General features: G+C 44.7%; 1 protein-coding gene across 1 annotated transcript in view; it reads right to left on the bottom strand.

Annotated features, from left to right (window-relative positions):
* The window catches only part of LOC144130292 (MAM and LDL-receptor class A domain-containing protein 1-like), a 171,004-nt gene that overhangs the window by 109,155 nt on the left and 45,429 nt on the right, over window positions 1-16,420 (bottom strand). The window contains exons 8-12 of the mRNA XM_077664244.1: window positions 15,655-15,802; window positions 12,743-12,860; window positions 10,881-10,977; window positions 10,728-10,778; window positions 4,969-5,055 (exon numbers count right to left, since the gene is read on the bottom strand). Of these exons, the coding sequence (XP_077520370.1) occupies window positions 4,969-5,055; window positions 10,728-10,778; window positions 10,881-10,977; window positions 12,743-12,860; window positions 15,655-15,802 (501 nt within the window). The remainder of the gene's footprint in view (window positions 1-4,968; window positions 5,056-10,727; window positions 10,779-10,880; window positions 10,978-12,742; window positions 12,861-15,654; window positions 15,803-16,420) is intronic.

Below are 16,420 nucleotides of genomic sequence, written 5' to 3'. Positions count from 1 at the left end.
AGGAATGAAGGCAATATCTCGAGATGTGTCATAGAAGAATTTAGCCATGTCTCTGTACGCAGTACAAAATAGCTAGAAGAAGAAATGAGGCTGCAAATTTCAACGCGTTTTGGTATAACGCTGCGAAATTAGTATAGAAAATGAACCTGGGAATCACTAACAGTCGTGAATTCGTGTTGTATTTGCAATTCGCGCTAGGAATTTTCGAGAACCTTTTGTGCGGCATGGTCATAAATGTATGTTTTGTAGTTTGCGATAAGCTTGCCATGTCTTAATTTGATTTTAAGGTCGCCTTCCTTTGCAAACTGGAAAAGTTTTTTCAACGCAAGACAAGTTTCAGGCGAGAAGTCTTCACTGACGCTGTAATTTGTTCCCTTAAACTTTTTGCACAAAGAAAGGACGTGATTTTTATCTTTGAAGTGCTCAAACCTGACGATAATGGGTCTTTCCTTCCCTTACGTCTAAGTACACAGTCTACGAGCACGTTCAGTACCTCGTGGCTGAACGTCAAAATCAAGAAACTGATGACAGTGGTCAATGATTAGCTTCTCGCTTTCAGATCAAGAATCATTTTGGCTGTCTGTCAAACCATAAAACACAAAGGTGTTGCGTCGAGACCTATTTTAAGTGTCTACAATGCGGGCTGTCAAAGCAGATAAAAGAGCCAAGCAATCATTTGTGACTGACTGTACTTCACTCAACTCGGACTTCAAGGAGGCAAGCGACATGAACTCTGTTTCAATTTTTGCGAGCCTGGTACTGAGATCATCGAAACTTCTTTCATGCTCAGAGAGTTTTTCATTAATTGACTTAAGCCCACCAAGTATCGCTGATTGCCCGCACTGCAGGTCCTGAGCATCTTTAACAATTAAGGTGCTAAAAGAGCGTGAACAGTATCAAGAGGCCTTGGGTTCATCTCGACGTCTCCCGCTAACAGCTCTAACGATCCTCCCCATCTTGCACATTTGTCGCAGCGCATTTTCCACGTGGATGAGAACTAAGTCTCCGCAAGATGTCATTCAAGCCTGTTGTTTGTCTCAAGTGTTCCCCGACCTTAGCGCCAAAAGACGTTCCTTCTTTTATCGCCTCCAAAATTGCTCCAGCAGTCCTTTATGGTGCATCCATCTCCGTGTCACAGCTTGCGTTGACGAACTGACATCATGACACAGGGGTGGTAGCGACGTCAATCTCCTTCCTGTCAGAAAACGCGCCGGAGTAAGAATTTCGGGGTCTTCTGGCGATGAAGAAATGCAGGTTGGGGGCGGGAGTAAATGATGTTTTTCACGTCCTGTAGTACTGTGGTATACGTTGTTCGAACGTGAGCCTTGCCTGGCGTACTATTTTACGGTGGCAAACCTTCACAATCGTCACCATCCTTTCCCAGATTCTAACTCATTGTGTTACTCTTGTCTTGGAACAGTGGTCGTGGGAAGTTCCTTCAAACAAGAGGTCTTTCAACGCTGCAGTTTCTTTGGAGACGCTCTGAAAGGTTTTAGCGTTGTTAGTGCATATCACTGAGGGCAGTTCTCATCGGGCGGTAAATCGTCGGAAAGCCAATAGGAACATATAGGATGATAGGTTCGAGACAAGCTCCAGATGAACTGCTCGCGTAACTGCTCAAGTGAAGAGAGCAATGTAAAATTTGGAGACGATGTCTTTGTCCTTAATAAAGAGGCATCCGGTGCAGTCTAAGCCTACCACTTTAAACGGTTCCGAGCGGCAAAATCTTTCTGTTGGTATCGACACTGGGAGAGCTTGTCCTGGCTTCCCATGACCTTTGAGGGAGATGTTGCATTTGTTTACAACCCTTTTAACATGTTGAAATCCTCGTGGAATCCCAAAACCTTTCTCTCACTTCTGTTAAAGTGTCTCAAGAGCCACCGCGTTAATGTTCGTAACTGAGCGTCGCCAATAATGAGCTCCGTGAACGGATGGCTGGGAGGGAGGAGCAGTCGATGATTCACATCTTCATTATCGCCAGAGACTTGCAGCCGCACTTCCACCCATACCAGTCCCTTAGGGTCCAAAATAGGCTGCACCTTCTCTAAGCTTGATTGAGATTTTAATGAGCGTCCTTGGCCAAGAAGGGATATGTCATCCGTGTGAGCTTCTTCCTGAACAGCTTTCAACCAGTATGCTCCGGCCTTTCTATCTCTTTCTTTGCTAGACAAGAAGAAAGTTTGCCTGACGGACTCCGGCAACAGATTTTGAATCTGAACACCAAGGCAGTTATCCGCAAAGCTCGAAAAAAACTACTGCGGCGAGCTAAGTCCATGATCGGCATAAATGGCCTTACTTGTAACGCCCTTCTTTCCTTTAAGTGAATATTGACGAGAAACGCAGGCACGAGTAAACAATGGCTTTCGTGGGAGACGCACTCTCACTTCCCTCCGCCTCCACCCCCCCCCCCCCAAAACAAAGAGAATACTCAACACCCGTTTCGCACGCCGGTGGCCCAGGTTCGGTTCCCACCTATACGATAATTTTCTTCTATTATTTGTTTTCTTTTCTTATGAATGATCGTGCGGACACTCTTGCGGACAGGCTCTGTCTACAATTTTTGTACGCGCCATTTATGAGCCAAAAAAACGCTTTTTTTGGCGCATAAATGTACCCGAGAAATGTACCAGCAGAACCGCTCTTACTCGTTGCGGACTGGATAGAGTGCAGTAGGCGATAGGTGGACGTCGTGCGATCGAATCCCACCTACGGACTACAGCACATTATCTCCAAGTGAAAAAAATTCCTGAAATCATTTCTATCTCATTGTGGAACGAAAAAATTGTAAACTCTTTTGCACCTTAATTGGTGTAAGAAGCACCGATACGGAGGTCGCCGGTTCCGAGTGGTCAAAAAAAAAAAAGGTCGATTTTTACACATATGTTTTACGCAATAAATGTGCCTTTTGGCGCGAACGACATCCGTTTACTTAAGGTTGCATGAGATGACTGCCGCCCCAACGGCCGCTCGGTAGTTTCTTTTTACCATCTTGCTTGGCTTGTCTTGCTTTCCGACTTTGGGCGCTATTGTTTCGGTTTGGCAACAGAAACGTCTACGTTCGCACAAAGAGTCAGGAAATTGATTCTTACTAAGGACAAAATCTCGTTTCAGTTCTCCAGCTACTCTTAAGCATTTTAGTGTGTGCGCACACATTTCCTAACACTGTCAGTGCAGAGCGGTCGCGGCAGCGGTCTGTATCTGCGACAATGTTTTGTCTTGCACTCGAGTTCTACACAAGCTTCACACCAACAAAGTTTGTCGGTATATACCGCTGTCTCTGATCGTTTCTTCACTTTACGTTGCAGCATAGATCACTGTTCTAGCGTAGGTGTGTGCAACAGCAGCATTGCAACCCTTAGCAAGAGGGGTCTCCGGCGATTATTTGCGCTTGCACTTTTGACGAAACGTTCTTGCGGATCCTATACTGTGACTGTGCAAGTGCAGTAAAGTTGGTCATTAGTTCGTAGAGTGCAAACAAAATATGCACGTGAGCAGCGCAACTGTAATAGTGACAGTCTCAGCTCGCGAAGTGATCGAGTGATGAACACGTTACCAACCTGAGAAGTCATGTTGCGGTGCCGATAAAACAGTTCTTTATCAACGACCGCTCGGAGGAATAAATATGCTGGATATTCTCTTTACGGAATGGTACGATGCGGAAAAAACCAAATGAGCCGAATGTCGCTACCAGGCGGTGCCAAACAAAAGGGTATCGTTGTTGTTGTTGTTAGCCTATCAAAAGATGGCACATACCCACACTTGGGGATTGGCCAAGAATCGGGTGGCTATTCACCTGAACGCAGTTAACAAAAAGGAAAAGCACGTGGGAGCGCAACACCGGTGAATTTTTCGTCATGAACAGAAAAGGGATGAGTGTTTTGATTTAAAAATTTTAAGAATAATATTGAAGAGAGGGATTAAATATTAATGATTTAGTCAAAATGCAATAATTGATAGAAAAGAAAAGTTTGGAACACTTAGCAAGGCAGTCGGTGATATTCTATCAGGAAATTTAGAACAGCGGTAAACACAGATCTGTGGCTGAACCCAAGTGTGGTGGCGCCAAATGATAGCAAGAGCGGGCTGCACAAACTAAGGCCAAGATGCTGCAAGGGCTCCTCCAGCAACCTTTTTCTCAGAGAGTTGAATCGGCGACAATACAGCCAAAAATGTTCAATAGATTCAGGCTCACGGCAAAATGCACAAAGGGGAGAGAGCGCCAAACCCGACTTATGTAAATAGAAATTTAGAGGGGGGATAAGGCAGCGCAGCCTCGTCAGTGATACTTCCAGCTGCCGAGAGCAACAACTTTTCCTGTTCCAATAATATTTAAGGTGCTCATAATCCACCGATTTTAAAAGTGATGTGTCTTGCGTGCTTAAAAAGGCACGTCGCCGAAATCTAGATGCTGTAACATAGGCTGTAGCCGGGATGATTGGCAACAAGGGGCCGCAGAGGGAAGCCTTTGCGAGATTATCAGCAATCTCATTTACTGTCACACTGCTGTGACCGGGAACCCATACTAATTGAACAAGGCTCAAATGCGGAGGAAGTAGGGATAAGAAAGTTGATAAAATGGGACCGTCATTTCGTTTCCCTCTCGTGACCGCACTGTGAGCCTCTCGCATAATCAGATTTGATATACCTCCTCCAACTCGGATTCGGAGCTTGGCCGATCTGCACGCTCTAGGTCAGAGAATTGAAGGAGCTAGCAGAGGATGCAAGTAATGTTTGTCTCCAAAGAGATGTTCGTCAAAGCGCCGCTCATGAACTCACGCGGTGTTTAGCACTGCTCCCTTGCCTTCCAAGACGTTAGCAGTCCCAAAAGCTGAAAGAAATATTCTGCGGCAACAAAAAGGCACTCCAAGCGGTGTGTCAGTGGGCGTCTAAACGAACCAAGACATTTGCAGTTCATAGTTGCCTTGAAATGAAGGGTTTAAAAGCGTGGCTCTCAACTAGGGAACTTACCGTCTCCTGTCTTCATCGTGTGGTCTTCGGGAAGCTTATCAAAGGATCCAGCGCGCTCCACTTCAAAGGCTGGCACGTTCGCTGATTCTAGAAAATTGTTGACATGAGAAAGGTTTGTCAGGTATAGTACCCGGCGCTGTTTCCGTTCATTGTGCTTCAAGAAAAAATTTACGCCGTTTACGCTATGTCGCGTAACGCGCTGAATACAGCAAGATTAGGTTCCATGCATGCGCCAATTAATTGTTTTCGCCTACGCTTTGCGTGTCCTGTGTTAAGCGCGCATATTCAGTACACGGCCGCCGCTGACGCTCGAGCTGTCGAGAACTGCGCGCCACTGCAGCGTTGATGGTCCCACCTTCGCCAATCCTGTGAGGCGAAGCGACTTATGTAGGCGCTGCGCTCTTCGCAGCATGAACACACTGGCATGAGACTCACTTGTGTAGTGATGGCAACATGAACGCTAAGGCTACACAACTTCACCCTCGTCATCCAGCTACCATCGTGCTTTCCTTCTCCCTCTCCTTACTGTCAGAACCGAGCGCGCCGGCGCTGCACATTACCCTCTTCTCCCATCTCTCATTCTCGTTCTCAATGCTGGTAGGGAGTTAAGCGTACGTTTTGGAGACGTCGCAGTAATAGTTATAGCGGTAAATAAAATTTGAGAGGACGCCTAGAAGGTATGAAGCTTTAGCGATGATCAGATAATGCACATATATGCAGAACTGTTGATTCTGTACTTAAAATTCATAGACCGCGGGAAGTCCTCATACCACCCCTTGCGCAGTTGCGCAGCGGTTAAAGGATGCGCCACTGCCTTGAGATGTCGGGTGTTGCCACATGTGGGGCTTGCGCGACCTAGGTTCCTCTCTCCGAGTCAGTTTTCGCGACCAATAATTAATTTAACTACCATCTGCCAGTGTGCGCAGTTTGCTCAATATGTGAAATAGTACCAACAAAATCCCGTACAATATTGTGCTTGCATAACACGTGCTGAATCTTGCGTGTGCGCTTTCCCTTTAAAGTTTTGTAATATGCACCTCCGGTCTCAGCCAGGGTAGCTGTGTTTACAAAAGCCGAAAACTGGCGGCCCTACTTGTCCGGGTTTCAGTCCGCAGCTAATTTTCGAGCTTTAACAAAAACCTTCTTCATTGAAAAAGCATACATACTGGAGATTGTCTTTGCTATCATTTAATTATCACTAATTTCATACATACATTTCATACATTTTGCGGACTATTCCGCTTAAAGCAGTGTTACACCTTCAAAAAATCGTGCCTAATTAGATCCACTGTCACTGCGACGAAAACACGCTCGCCTATCTCTGTTTCACAAGCTTTATTAGCACGACATTTTGCATGACGACTTCTTTCAGCTACCTTGCCTCATCTTACCTCGCCGTGATCATCCTTATAAAGTCAATCGCCCAGCCTGTCAGTCATTATTTTACGCGCAACCATTCATACCTATAACCATAAGTGACTGAAATAACCTACCATCAAATATTGATGCCGAGGTTCACCCAGACAAATTTCACAAATCTTTATACTAACATCAGAATGTGATGTCTCTGTGCACCACTTTACTTTTATAAAGTTAGTAATCCTTCTTTTGTGCCCAATCGAATACCCCTACCTTCTTCCAGATTTTTCTTTTCCAATCATATTTTTTTTCTATTTTGCTTTTGTATTTTAAATCCAAGCTGTTTGAATTTTTGGGCTTTTTTATTTGCGCTATAATGTTGTTACTGTTTTTTACGGTACTTCAAAATGGTTTCTGTACCTTTTTTTTTCTCTCTTTTCTACTTCGAGCAAAGTGTTGTCAGAGTGCTTCGTGTGTCCCCCTGTTTAATACCCTGTCCGGAGGGCCTCTGCGGTGTTTGAATAAATAAATAGATAAATCAGATCAACGGAAAAAATAACATTTCTTTATGATGGTACACCATCTTGACAGCTCACGTCACACGTATAGTCTGAATGCCTATCAGAACGCTTTGGAAAAGAGGAGCACTCTGCTTTGAGGGGAAAAATTGCTTAAACTATGGGCTCCTAAAATTTCTGCTCGCACCGTACAAGCCCAGCGTGACCAAAAGTACTTAGAAAATCTTTGGAATGTTTTCGCAGAAAGTTCTTTCTCGAGCACGGGCACGTCCGCTTGCTGCGCCCATGGACTTGACGAACACGGCAGTCATTTCAATAGCGGTTGTAGAGCGATATCACAGCGTGTGCTGTTACAGATGAAATACGCAAGTGGAAGTCGCTCACACCATCTCCAGGTGATCGTGCCAAATAGGGCCGCTAAAATAAATGCTTAAAGGAACCATTTGCAGAGCTTATACACGGTGCTCCACGTAATGTGTGCCCTGAGTGCAAAAAGGGGGGTGAACCATAACTGGTTGAAGCCAGCGACATGTTGTTTGGCACCGTGTCATCCTCATCATCAGCCTGACTACTCCGACTTCAGAACAAAGGCATCTCCCATGTCTCCCCAATTAACCCTGTCCTTTGCCAGCTGCGGCCACAGTATCGTCGCAAACTTCTTAAACTCATCCGGCCACCTAACCTTCTGCTGCCCCCTGCTACGCTTACTTTCCTTTAGAATCCACTCCTTCATACTTAATGATCAGCGTTTATTTTGCGTTCGCGTTACATGCCCTGCCGAAGCCCATTTCTTCCTCTTGATTTCGACTATAGGATGCAATTAACATGCGTTTGTTCCCTCACCTACTCTTGCCACTTCTGATCTCTTAACGTTACTTCTATAATTTTTATTTCCATAGCTGGCTACGTTTTGCTCAATTTAAAGGGGCTCTGAAAGGGGCTCTTATAAAGTTGCGGTATGCCTGGGATCTTAAAGAACGTCGATTCACGCATATTGTCTAGCAAGAATTGTTTCAATGCGCTTTGTATATGCTGAGCTCTGTACAGTCAAATTTCGATTTCAGCGCCATTTCCTCTCCTCTCGTTACATTTTGCACGCTGGAAGCTGCTGGAAGGTGGGCGCTCCTCCGCCGGCTCCACCGCCGGGGGAGAAGCTTCCCGACCCAACGGAGCTACGCGGCTCACTGGCCGCGGCGACGGTAGCTGCCTGACGCCTGAAAGAATGTAACCAATGCCCACCTCTCAAATCGTATACGCACATGCGAGCAACGGAGAAGGGTGCGAGCCTGAAAAAGTCGCCGGCAAGAGCTCGCACACTTCGGCGCGTGATTGTGGTTTCTCTGCTTCTTGTAGAAGAATGTTATTTGGCTCAGGTGTTTGTGACAACACACCGCAGTGATTGAGAGAGTTGATGTGCTCTCCTCAGAAGGTGTTGCAGAGCCCCTTTAAGCTTAACCCGTTTCATTAGTCTTCACGTGTCTGCCAGATAGTTGAGTAGCGATAAGATACAGCTTTTATATGATTTACTCTTGAGGGGTATTGACAAACTGCCATTCGTGGTCTGAGAGAACCTACCATGCACGCTCTTCGCTATTATATTTCTTCTAGGCATTTTCCTCTCATTATCCGAGTCAGCAGTCACTACTTGCGCGAGGTGGACGCATTCCCTAACCACTTCCAACACCTCGTTACAAATTGTCAACTGCTGTTCTCTTGCGAAACTGTTCAACATTACTTTGTTTTTATGCATGTTAAATTTCATTTGATCATGCCTTCCAGTTCTCCTGAGTTACTTAGCAAGGCAATATCATTACCGAATAATAGATTACTTTAGGTATTCTTGATTAACTCTTATCGCCAACTGTTCCCAATCGAGGCTTCGGAATGCCTCCTGTAAACAAGCAGCGAATAGAATTGGTGCGATCATGTCTCCCTGCCGACACCCTGCCTAACTGAAATTTTATTGCCGACTTTATGGATGACTGTTAGATATGCAGTCGTTATAGAGATCCTGCAGTAATTTCACGTAAGACACCCTACCTCTGATTCCGCAATGTCTGCGTGACTGCTGAAGTTTCCACTCACTCCAATGGTTCGTCGTGTTCAATGAAGACTATATATAGGGGTTGGCTATAATAGTTGGTTTCTGGGAAAAGGAAATGGCGCAGTATCTGTCTCATATATCGTTGGACACCTGAGCCGCGCCGCTAGGGAAGGGATATGGGAGGGAGTGAAAGTAGAAAGGAAGAAAGAGGTGCCATAGTGGAGGGCACAGGAGTAATTTGCACCACCTGTGGATCTTTAACGTACACTGACATCGCACAGCATACGGGCGCCTTTTTGGTCTCGCCTTCATCGAAACGCGGCCGCTGCGGTCGGGTTCGAACCCGGGTACTCCAGCTCAGTAGGCAAAGTGCAATCCTGTAATTTCTTGTCATCTCCTCACGTGGCTTTTTCTTTCTTTATATAATTGTTCCCCTAATTTACACTAATCAATTACTCAATTAACATTTATTAATTAACGATACGACGTCATCGTCCTTCATCGCGACATATCGCGCCACTCATTACATTATTACTGAGTTACGTTAAGCTTGAACACAATCATTCATCTGGAGTGACGCCATCGTGTGGTCATACTTCTCGGACAGGCTTTGTCGACAAGTTTTGCCGACGGGTTTTGCCGACGGTTTTTCATGACAATGCTGATAACTGCGTAAGCCACTAACCTCGAGGCGTTCAGCGAGCACGTTCGATTCGTAGAAAACACGTTTGGCAGCGCTTCAGTATGGGAGCGTAAGAACACTACAACTTTTTTTTTCTCAGTATTTCGTCGCCTTTTTTTAAATGCCGGAGAAAAAGAATACGTTTGAAATGCGTTCCTACAAGTATTCATCGCTTTTTCTGAAACCACTACAGTTTAAACAAGCGCTCTTGGACCAGAAACGAACGTCGCATATTTTGCATAATTCATAGTAGTTAATACACTGCAGGTTTTTTCAAGAAGCACCACATAATTCAGGTTTTATCAATGTATGGCTACAAGCTAGGTCATTTGTATAAACTCTGTTTACTAAAAAAATAATGATGCCATACCAAGGTTAGCACGGCTAGCGGAAAACTTCCCTGTTTCTAATGTTCGCCATCCCGAAGTGCGGTACATCGCCAAATGCATAACCAATTATGGACATCAAATGCCGAAATTTCTACTTCCCACACTTCTAAATCGCGTATTAAAAGAAACTAACATTGACATATCTGGTATATCACCAAAAGAACTGCGTGAAATGTATGTATAATGATGCCATACACTGACCTTTTTTTTTCTTTTTCCCTGATGTTTTCCTCTTCGAATGATTTTGCCTAACTCACGTATGTGTTTTGTCCAAGTGTCCAAGTGTACTTCCTTAGCCGCACGCTTCTGTGCTGTCCGTGTGCTACGGCGTTCAGGGCTCCTCAAACTGTTTCTAAAAGCTTTTATCTGCCCTCCTCGTAACTTTTTTGTTGCGGAATAAAATTTGATTTGATTTAATTAAGAATTAATAAAGAATAACTTAAAACTACTCTTTACGAGAACGTGGCCTCCAATGGTGGTACTGGGGTGCAAAAGCCAATGCTCATCTTCTCACCTTCTTTCTTCCTCACCGCTATAGTGTCTTGGACGTCAACACTCTATTTCCTCGAAGCACTAATTCATCTCCCCGTCTCCCTGTGAGCTGACGTGCTGTGCCGTTAATTGATACTTTCGCTCTCGCTTAGTCGTGTGTGAAAATGAAAAACATGTCCGCTTGAATGTAAGGTACGAGTAAACAGACATCGGAATGTTCCCAGGGTCGTTTTATCAACCTTATTTTTTTATATTAAACGTAGCGCAAGTCTCACCTTGTGTCGGTATTTCCAAGGGCAGGCATTCATTCTCGAACGTGCACAAATCTTGGAATAAAATGCAGAAATTAGAAATATTGCATTTCACTGAAAACTTCAATGAGCTAAACTATTTGACAGTACACGGCATTGAAAACTCGTGGCACTTACTGTACGGAGGACACTCGCCATCTGCAAACTCCAAGTCATCCACCATGATTCCTGAATCATGCCTCACTGCCTTGGCCGCCACACCTTCAAAGACGAGCTGCGCAAAGTTATTGGAGCATACATAAAGACTGCCGCATTTTGCGCATTTTCCCTGAGTTGCGAGTGGAACATAAAGTTAGCGTTGAAACAATGAAAGCAATCTATCATCTAAACACACCTGACATCCACTGGAAACGAAACTCATTTAAGAAAAGCTTAGCCTTCTCTTCAGTATTGGTTCATTCAGGATATTTTGCTGAAAATAGCCAATGAGAATTTGTCGTCTCTAACAATGCGCCCAGAAATAAGACAGACACGCCTGTCGTCTTGTGGACTAAACTATGCGTCGCCACGACTGAAGTAGTGTTTCTGCAGCGACAGGTGACCGTGAACAGGATCGAAAGACACCTTGCTACAAGATTTTTAGTCATTACGAAATAATCTTATCCTGCAATAAAAACGCTTTAGAACCATAAAAATTATCGTGGTTTTTAAATCGCCTACGACACCTTCAATATCGGGCTATTATGACACGCAGGGTCACCTTACCGCCGGATGACCTCTCCACCTTTCCTTTAATTCAACTGCCTTCTCTCTTTAAACGAAGCTAATTTTCGCTATAACTTCCAGTTCAGGTGAAAAGCATAAAGCTTGAGTAGGAACTGCGGTTTGATCCTGAGTGGTCCAATTATTTTCTTGCCATCTGAAGTGAGAAGAGATATGGAAAGACATAACTTATACTATACCTCCTGTTTACAGGAGGTATTCCGAGGCCTGAATTGGGAACAGTTAGTGATAACAGTTACTGGAGAATACCTAAATAATCTGCGATTCGATGATGACATTGCCTTGCTGAGTTCCTCAGGAGATGAATTGCAAAGCATCATCAATGAGTTAGATGATCAGAGCAGAATGGTGGTTGTAAAAATTCAGATGAAGAAAACCAAAGTAATGTTCAGCAGTCTAGCAAGAGAACAGCAGTTCACAATTGGTAGCGAGCTGCTGCAAGTGGTAGAGGAATTCGTCAACTTAGGGCAGGTAGTGACAACTGATCCGGATCATGAGACAGGAATAACTAGAAGAATAAGAATGGGGTGGAGCGCATACAGCAGGTACTCTCAGATCATGAGTGCCAGTTTACCAATATCCTTCAAGAGAAAATTATACAATAGCTGTATCTTACTGGTACTCACCTACGGGGAGAAACGTGGAGACTAACGAAAAGGGTTCAGCTTAAGTTAAGGACAACGCAGCGAGCCATGGTAAGTAAAAATGACATGGTAACGTTAGGAGACCGGAAGCGGGCAGTGTGGTTGAAGGAACAAACGCGGGTTAATGACATCCTAGCCGAAATAAAGACGAAGAAATGGGATTTGGCAGGGCATGGAATGCGAAGGCAACGTAACGATGGTCCTTAAGGGTAATGGAATGAATTCCAAGAGAACGGAAGCGTAGCACCTGGCGGCAGGAGGTTAGGTGGCCGGGTGAGATTATGAAGTTTCCAGGCATAGTGTGGGCGCAGATGGCAAAGGACAGGGTTAATTGGGGAGACATGGGAGAGGCCTTTGCTCTGCAGTGGGCACTGTAAGGCTGACGATGATGATGATATACAAGACACTTTCTCAGTGATGTATAGACCAAACTGCTCGTACAAGCCACCTTTCTAGCATTGATAAGCATAAGGCTTGCGTAGGATTGTATGATGTAATTCCAGTGTCATACCGCACGCTCCACTCGTGTCGCGACTGGTGCACATTTCCCAGCAAAAGTGTTCCGGCCTATTAAAAACAAAAGAGGAAAGGAAGAAATTGGGCTTAACTAACATGCCAGTCTGATCTCGAAGAGACGGTTACAGTGCGAGCAATCCAACCGCCTGGCCGTTTGGGCGTGGAGACAGAGGCAGAGAACAACGGATTTCCTAGTACGGTTTCTTTTGTGAACCTGTGAAAAGAAATGAAGACCACAAGCAGTGAGAAAGTTAGTATGGGTATATTTCAAATCAGAATCTGGAATTGCTTGGCGAGTCGGTTATTCATGTGTTAGCAAGAAACCAGAGACAGCCTAGACACAGGACTCGAAGACGGCGCGTACACGCACTGTCGCTGTACATACAACTGATTTAATTTTATTTCGTCCACGTACATAAAGCCATATTTCTCGTGCAAGCGCACATGCAATTAAAAAAAATCAAGTCCGGTCGCCATTTCGTCCTCGCTAAAAAGCGCTACTTTTTCTTTGTTGAATAGGACTGACGGGTCGCTTGTGCAGGAGCACCACTTTGAGGGCTTGCCCTATATGTACGGTGGCGGTTTCTGTCCCGCAAGGTTTTTGCCGTACGGGAACAGTTTCAAACCTCCATTTAAAATTTCGCGCCATAATGACGATCAGCGTGTAGCGCGGCCTGAGGCAACGCTCTCTCGTGGTTTGAGTTTCGCCGCGTGATTGCAACAGTGGCCCGCGAAACTTGATTTTTAGCTTTATCGGCATTCCCTTGCTGAGGCGGCGGCAGTTTCTTTCCATTCTTGGCGCTCATCTTAGGTTGTTTATCACAGACGCTCACGAGGTATTCTCGCTCATTGTTTTGCTGGGTTTCTTTCCAGTTATTTAGACGCATGGTAAATCGGCGATATGGTCTAACGCACTGCCCATTCTCTTGACACATACAGCGATGACTTTTCCGACTCTGATTTTGCTCCATTCGCCTGGTCTAAAGCGGAACGCATTTTTCTTCACAAGAGGACAGCACTCTTAAATACTACTTAACACTTTGCAGTTCTGAGTGATGCTGACGCCAGTATACCGGTCCTGATTTTTTAAACAATTTCTTCCCGACTGAAAATATTTTGTACTTTCAAAATCCGCAGTCAAGTCATTTTACCATCCAGAAACCTTTCTTCAAAAAATTTTCAACAAAATTGCTTCAACGAAGCTCTCGCTCACGCCTTCACTTCCCCCTGCAAATAATGCTCGCGAGGTGTTCTCTTCGACGGACTTCTTGTCTTCTTGCGTCAGCGAAATGGCTTTCACTACGTGTGGGTAACGGGCTGTGCCCCATTGGCTCAAAAGTGGCAGACCTACCGCACGAGCATTGTTATCAGGGGGAGTCCAGGCAGGGGCGAGAACTGCTTCAGGCATTTCTAATCAAGTACACTCAGCGTTCCTGCTTAAGGGACCGATGTGTATTTATCACAGAGAAAGATTAGGGCTTTTTATCGCGGATGGAATGGCGGCCAGATTTCATTTTTTTTAATTTGCATGTGCGCTTGCGCGAGAAAATGGCTTCGGGTATACGTTGAGGAGACAAAAATAAATCATTCGCAATTCCAGAGACAGTGCGTGTGTGCCTTCTTCTAGTCTTGTGTGCCTTTTTCTGGTCTTGTGTCTTGGTTTTCGTTGGTTTTGTTTTGCAACAACATATATTTTAAAATTCAACTGCAATTGGCACAAACACACGCGATTCATAGAGCCGACCTAAGCTGCCTTAGGAGCTAATGAATTCCAATAAAAGAAAAGTGCGACCAAATCCAAGCCCCAAATTCAGTGATTTCAGCGTGAAATACTGGAACTGCAACACAATGTGTGGCGGTCACTTTGAGGCCGCAGGTAGGTACATTTCCCCTCCTTATTACCGCATCTTCTGTATTTGGCATTGTGTCTACAACTATTTAGCTATTTTTTCCTTCGCAGAATTTATAGCGGAAATATAACCTCGTACATTTTAGGGCTTCTACAAAGAAGATTTATTCTGAAATGTCCTTTTCCCCACTCTGAAAGAAGCCCATGAGACTAATGGTTTTAGCATGATTCTGGCCGCTCTTACAGCGATGGTGGCTGCACAGGCATCGTGCTATATATTACACTCTAATAGGAGAGGAGTCTGCAGTACTGCAGAAAATTCTCCTTCACATATTGCCCTCCTCAATGGCCGTCAGGGGCACAAAAACAGCGCAAGGCCCGGGAAGTTTAAATGACCATTTGCGTCCTCTCTTCGCTGTTCCAAAAGAACATTCGCGATAAATGTACAGCAGAATTAGTTATGGCACTCATGGCTGTTATCGACACTATAACAATCCCCAACTGAAGAATCTCACGCGCAGCTGTGATCTAGAGGATTTAGATCAATATCTAGGATCATCTTCTTGTAACACAATGAAACCTCACTTTTTTCAGACGACTATAAGAACTTTTTTTTTTCGCTCTCTGAATCTTAACCTGGATTTTTTTTAACAGAAGGTTCCCTTGGATTTCATATGAATATTAGAGCACAATCTGCGGCTGGGGGTCATCGTTCGGCAGCAGGAAGTACACAAATGCCTGCGACTTCACTGCGAAAATCAGTGCGACGTTTTTTCCTTTATACTGGATTTTTTCTCTTATCAGACGCGAATGTTGGATGGGCTCATTAGAGGCTTGAGTAGAATTTACCTCTCAGCACAAAGCGCGAACGTAACGTTGCGAGTATGAGTAACTTATAACACAGCTTTACTGGTCGTATAGGCAGCGGTGAATTCTTAAATACGCCTTTATTCCAAGAATTGTAGTTTCTCCTTTGCAGCCTTATTCAATAGAGGAACTTCTATTGGTCTTTAGAGTTAGTTTAGCTTATTTATTTATTGAAGTGCGTGAGCATTGCGTTTGGAGTTTCTGCAAGCTACAACCCAAGTTGAACTTATTTTATACCCAAAGTAGAGGGAGGGAGGAAAACTGATCTGCGACCGAGCATTCTTGAGCTCACCTGTACACGTTGAGCTGGCCGCTATGGCCGCGTCCACTGAACCAGAAGGTGACACAGGTGGCCTCAGTCGAAGGCCGCTTCTGAAGAAAGACTCTGGAAACCGGGTGGTGTGAGTCTACTGCAGTCGTGTTGAGGTACAAGTAGTGCCCTGGCGGAAATCCGTAACCCGGTCAAAAGTTAGCTCCACCTAGTTCAGTAACTGTGGCGTGGCGCGGTATATTTGCCCCCACCGCTAAGACTGTAACGAGTGCTACTCATTTTGTGCAAACCGCAAAAAGTATGAATCACTCCACTTAGTCCCTCTGCTCAACAGGTCAACTGCTTTTTAACAGTGCTGGGCGAAAATGGGAAACAATTCATCCTTGTGGTTTTACTATCATTCTGAAAACTATCACCTGTTAGCGCGCCGTCTTTTAAGGTAGACCGACTCTATGCACAGACAACTGAAGAGTTCGCACAAAAACAAAGATGTGAACCGTGCGTTCACATCCAAGAAAAAAATGTTGCTTGTTTAACAATACCTTCAATAAATATCCGCGGCGAAATTTCTGGTAAAGATTTTGTTAAATCCCACAGACTGCCTGCAGGGCGTTTCATATCTCTTGAGCAGGGATAAAAAATTTATTGGGGCACTAAAAAGGCGTCAAAGCAATCAATTAATTTTCGCAAAATTGGGCACAACCCAGGGAATTTTTATGCCTCCTAATTCACTGTTTAGACAAGAATAATATACGGAATGTGTATTTTACATTTCGGCCCCGGGCCT

Source organism: Amblyomma americanum, chromosome 4 (assembly GCF_052857255.1).
Source record: "Amblyomma americanum isolate KBUSLIRL-KWMA chromosome 4, ASM5285725v1, whole genome shotgun sequence".
NCBI lineage: Eukaryota > Metazoa > Arthropoda > Arachnida > Ixodida > Ixodidae > Amblyomma > Amblyomma americanum.
The sequence above is the reverse complement of the archived record's forward strand: the minus strand, read 5'-3'. Positions and strand labels throughout refer to the sequence as shown.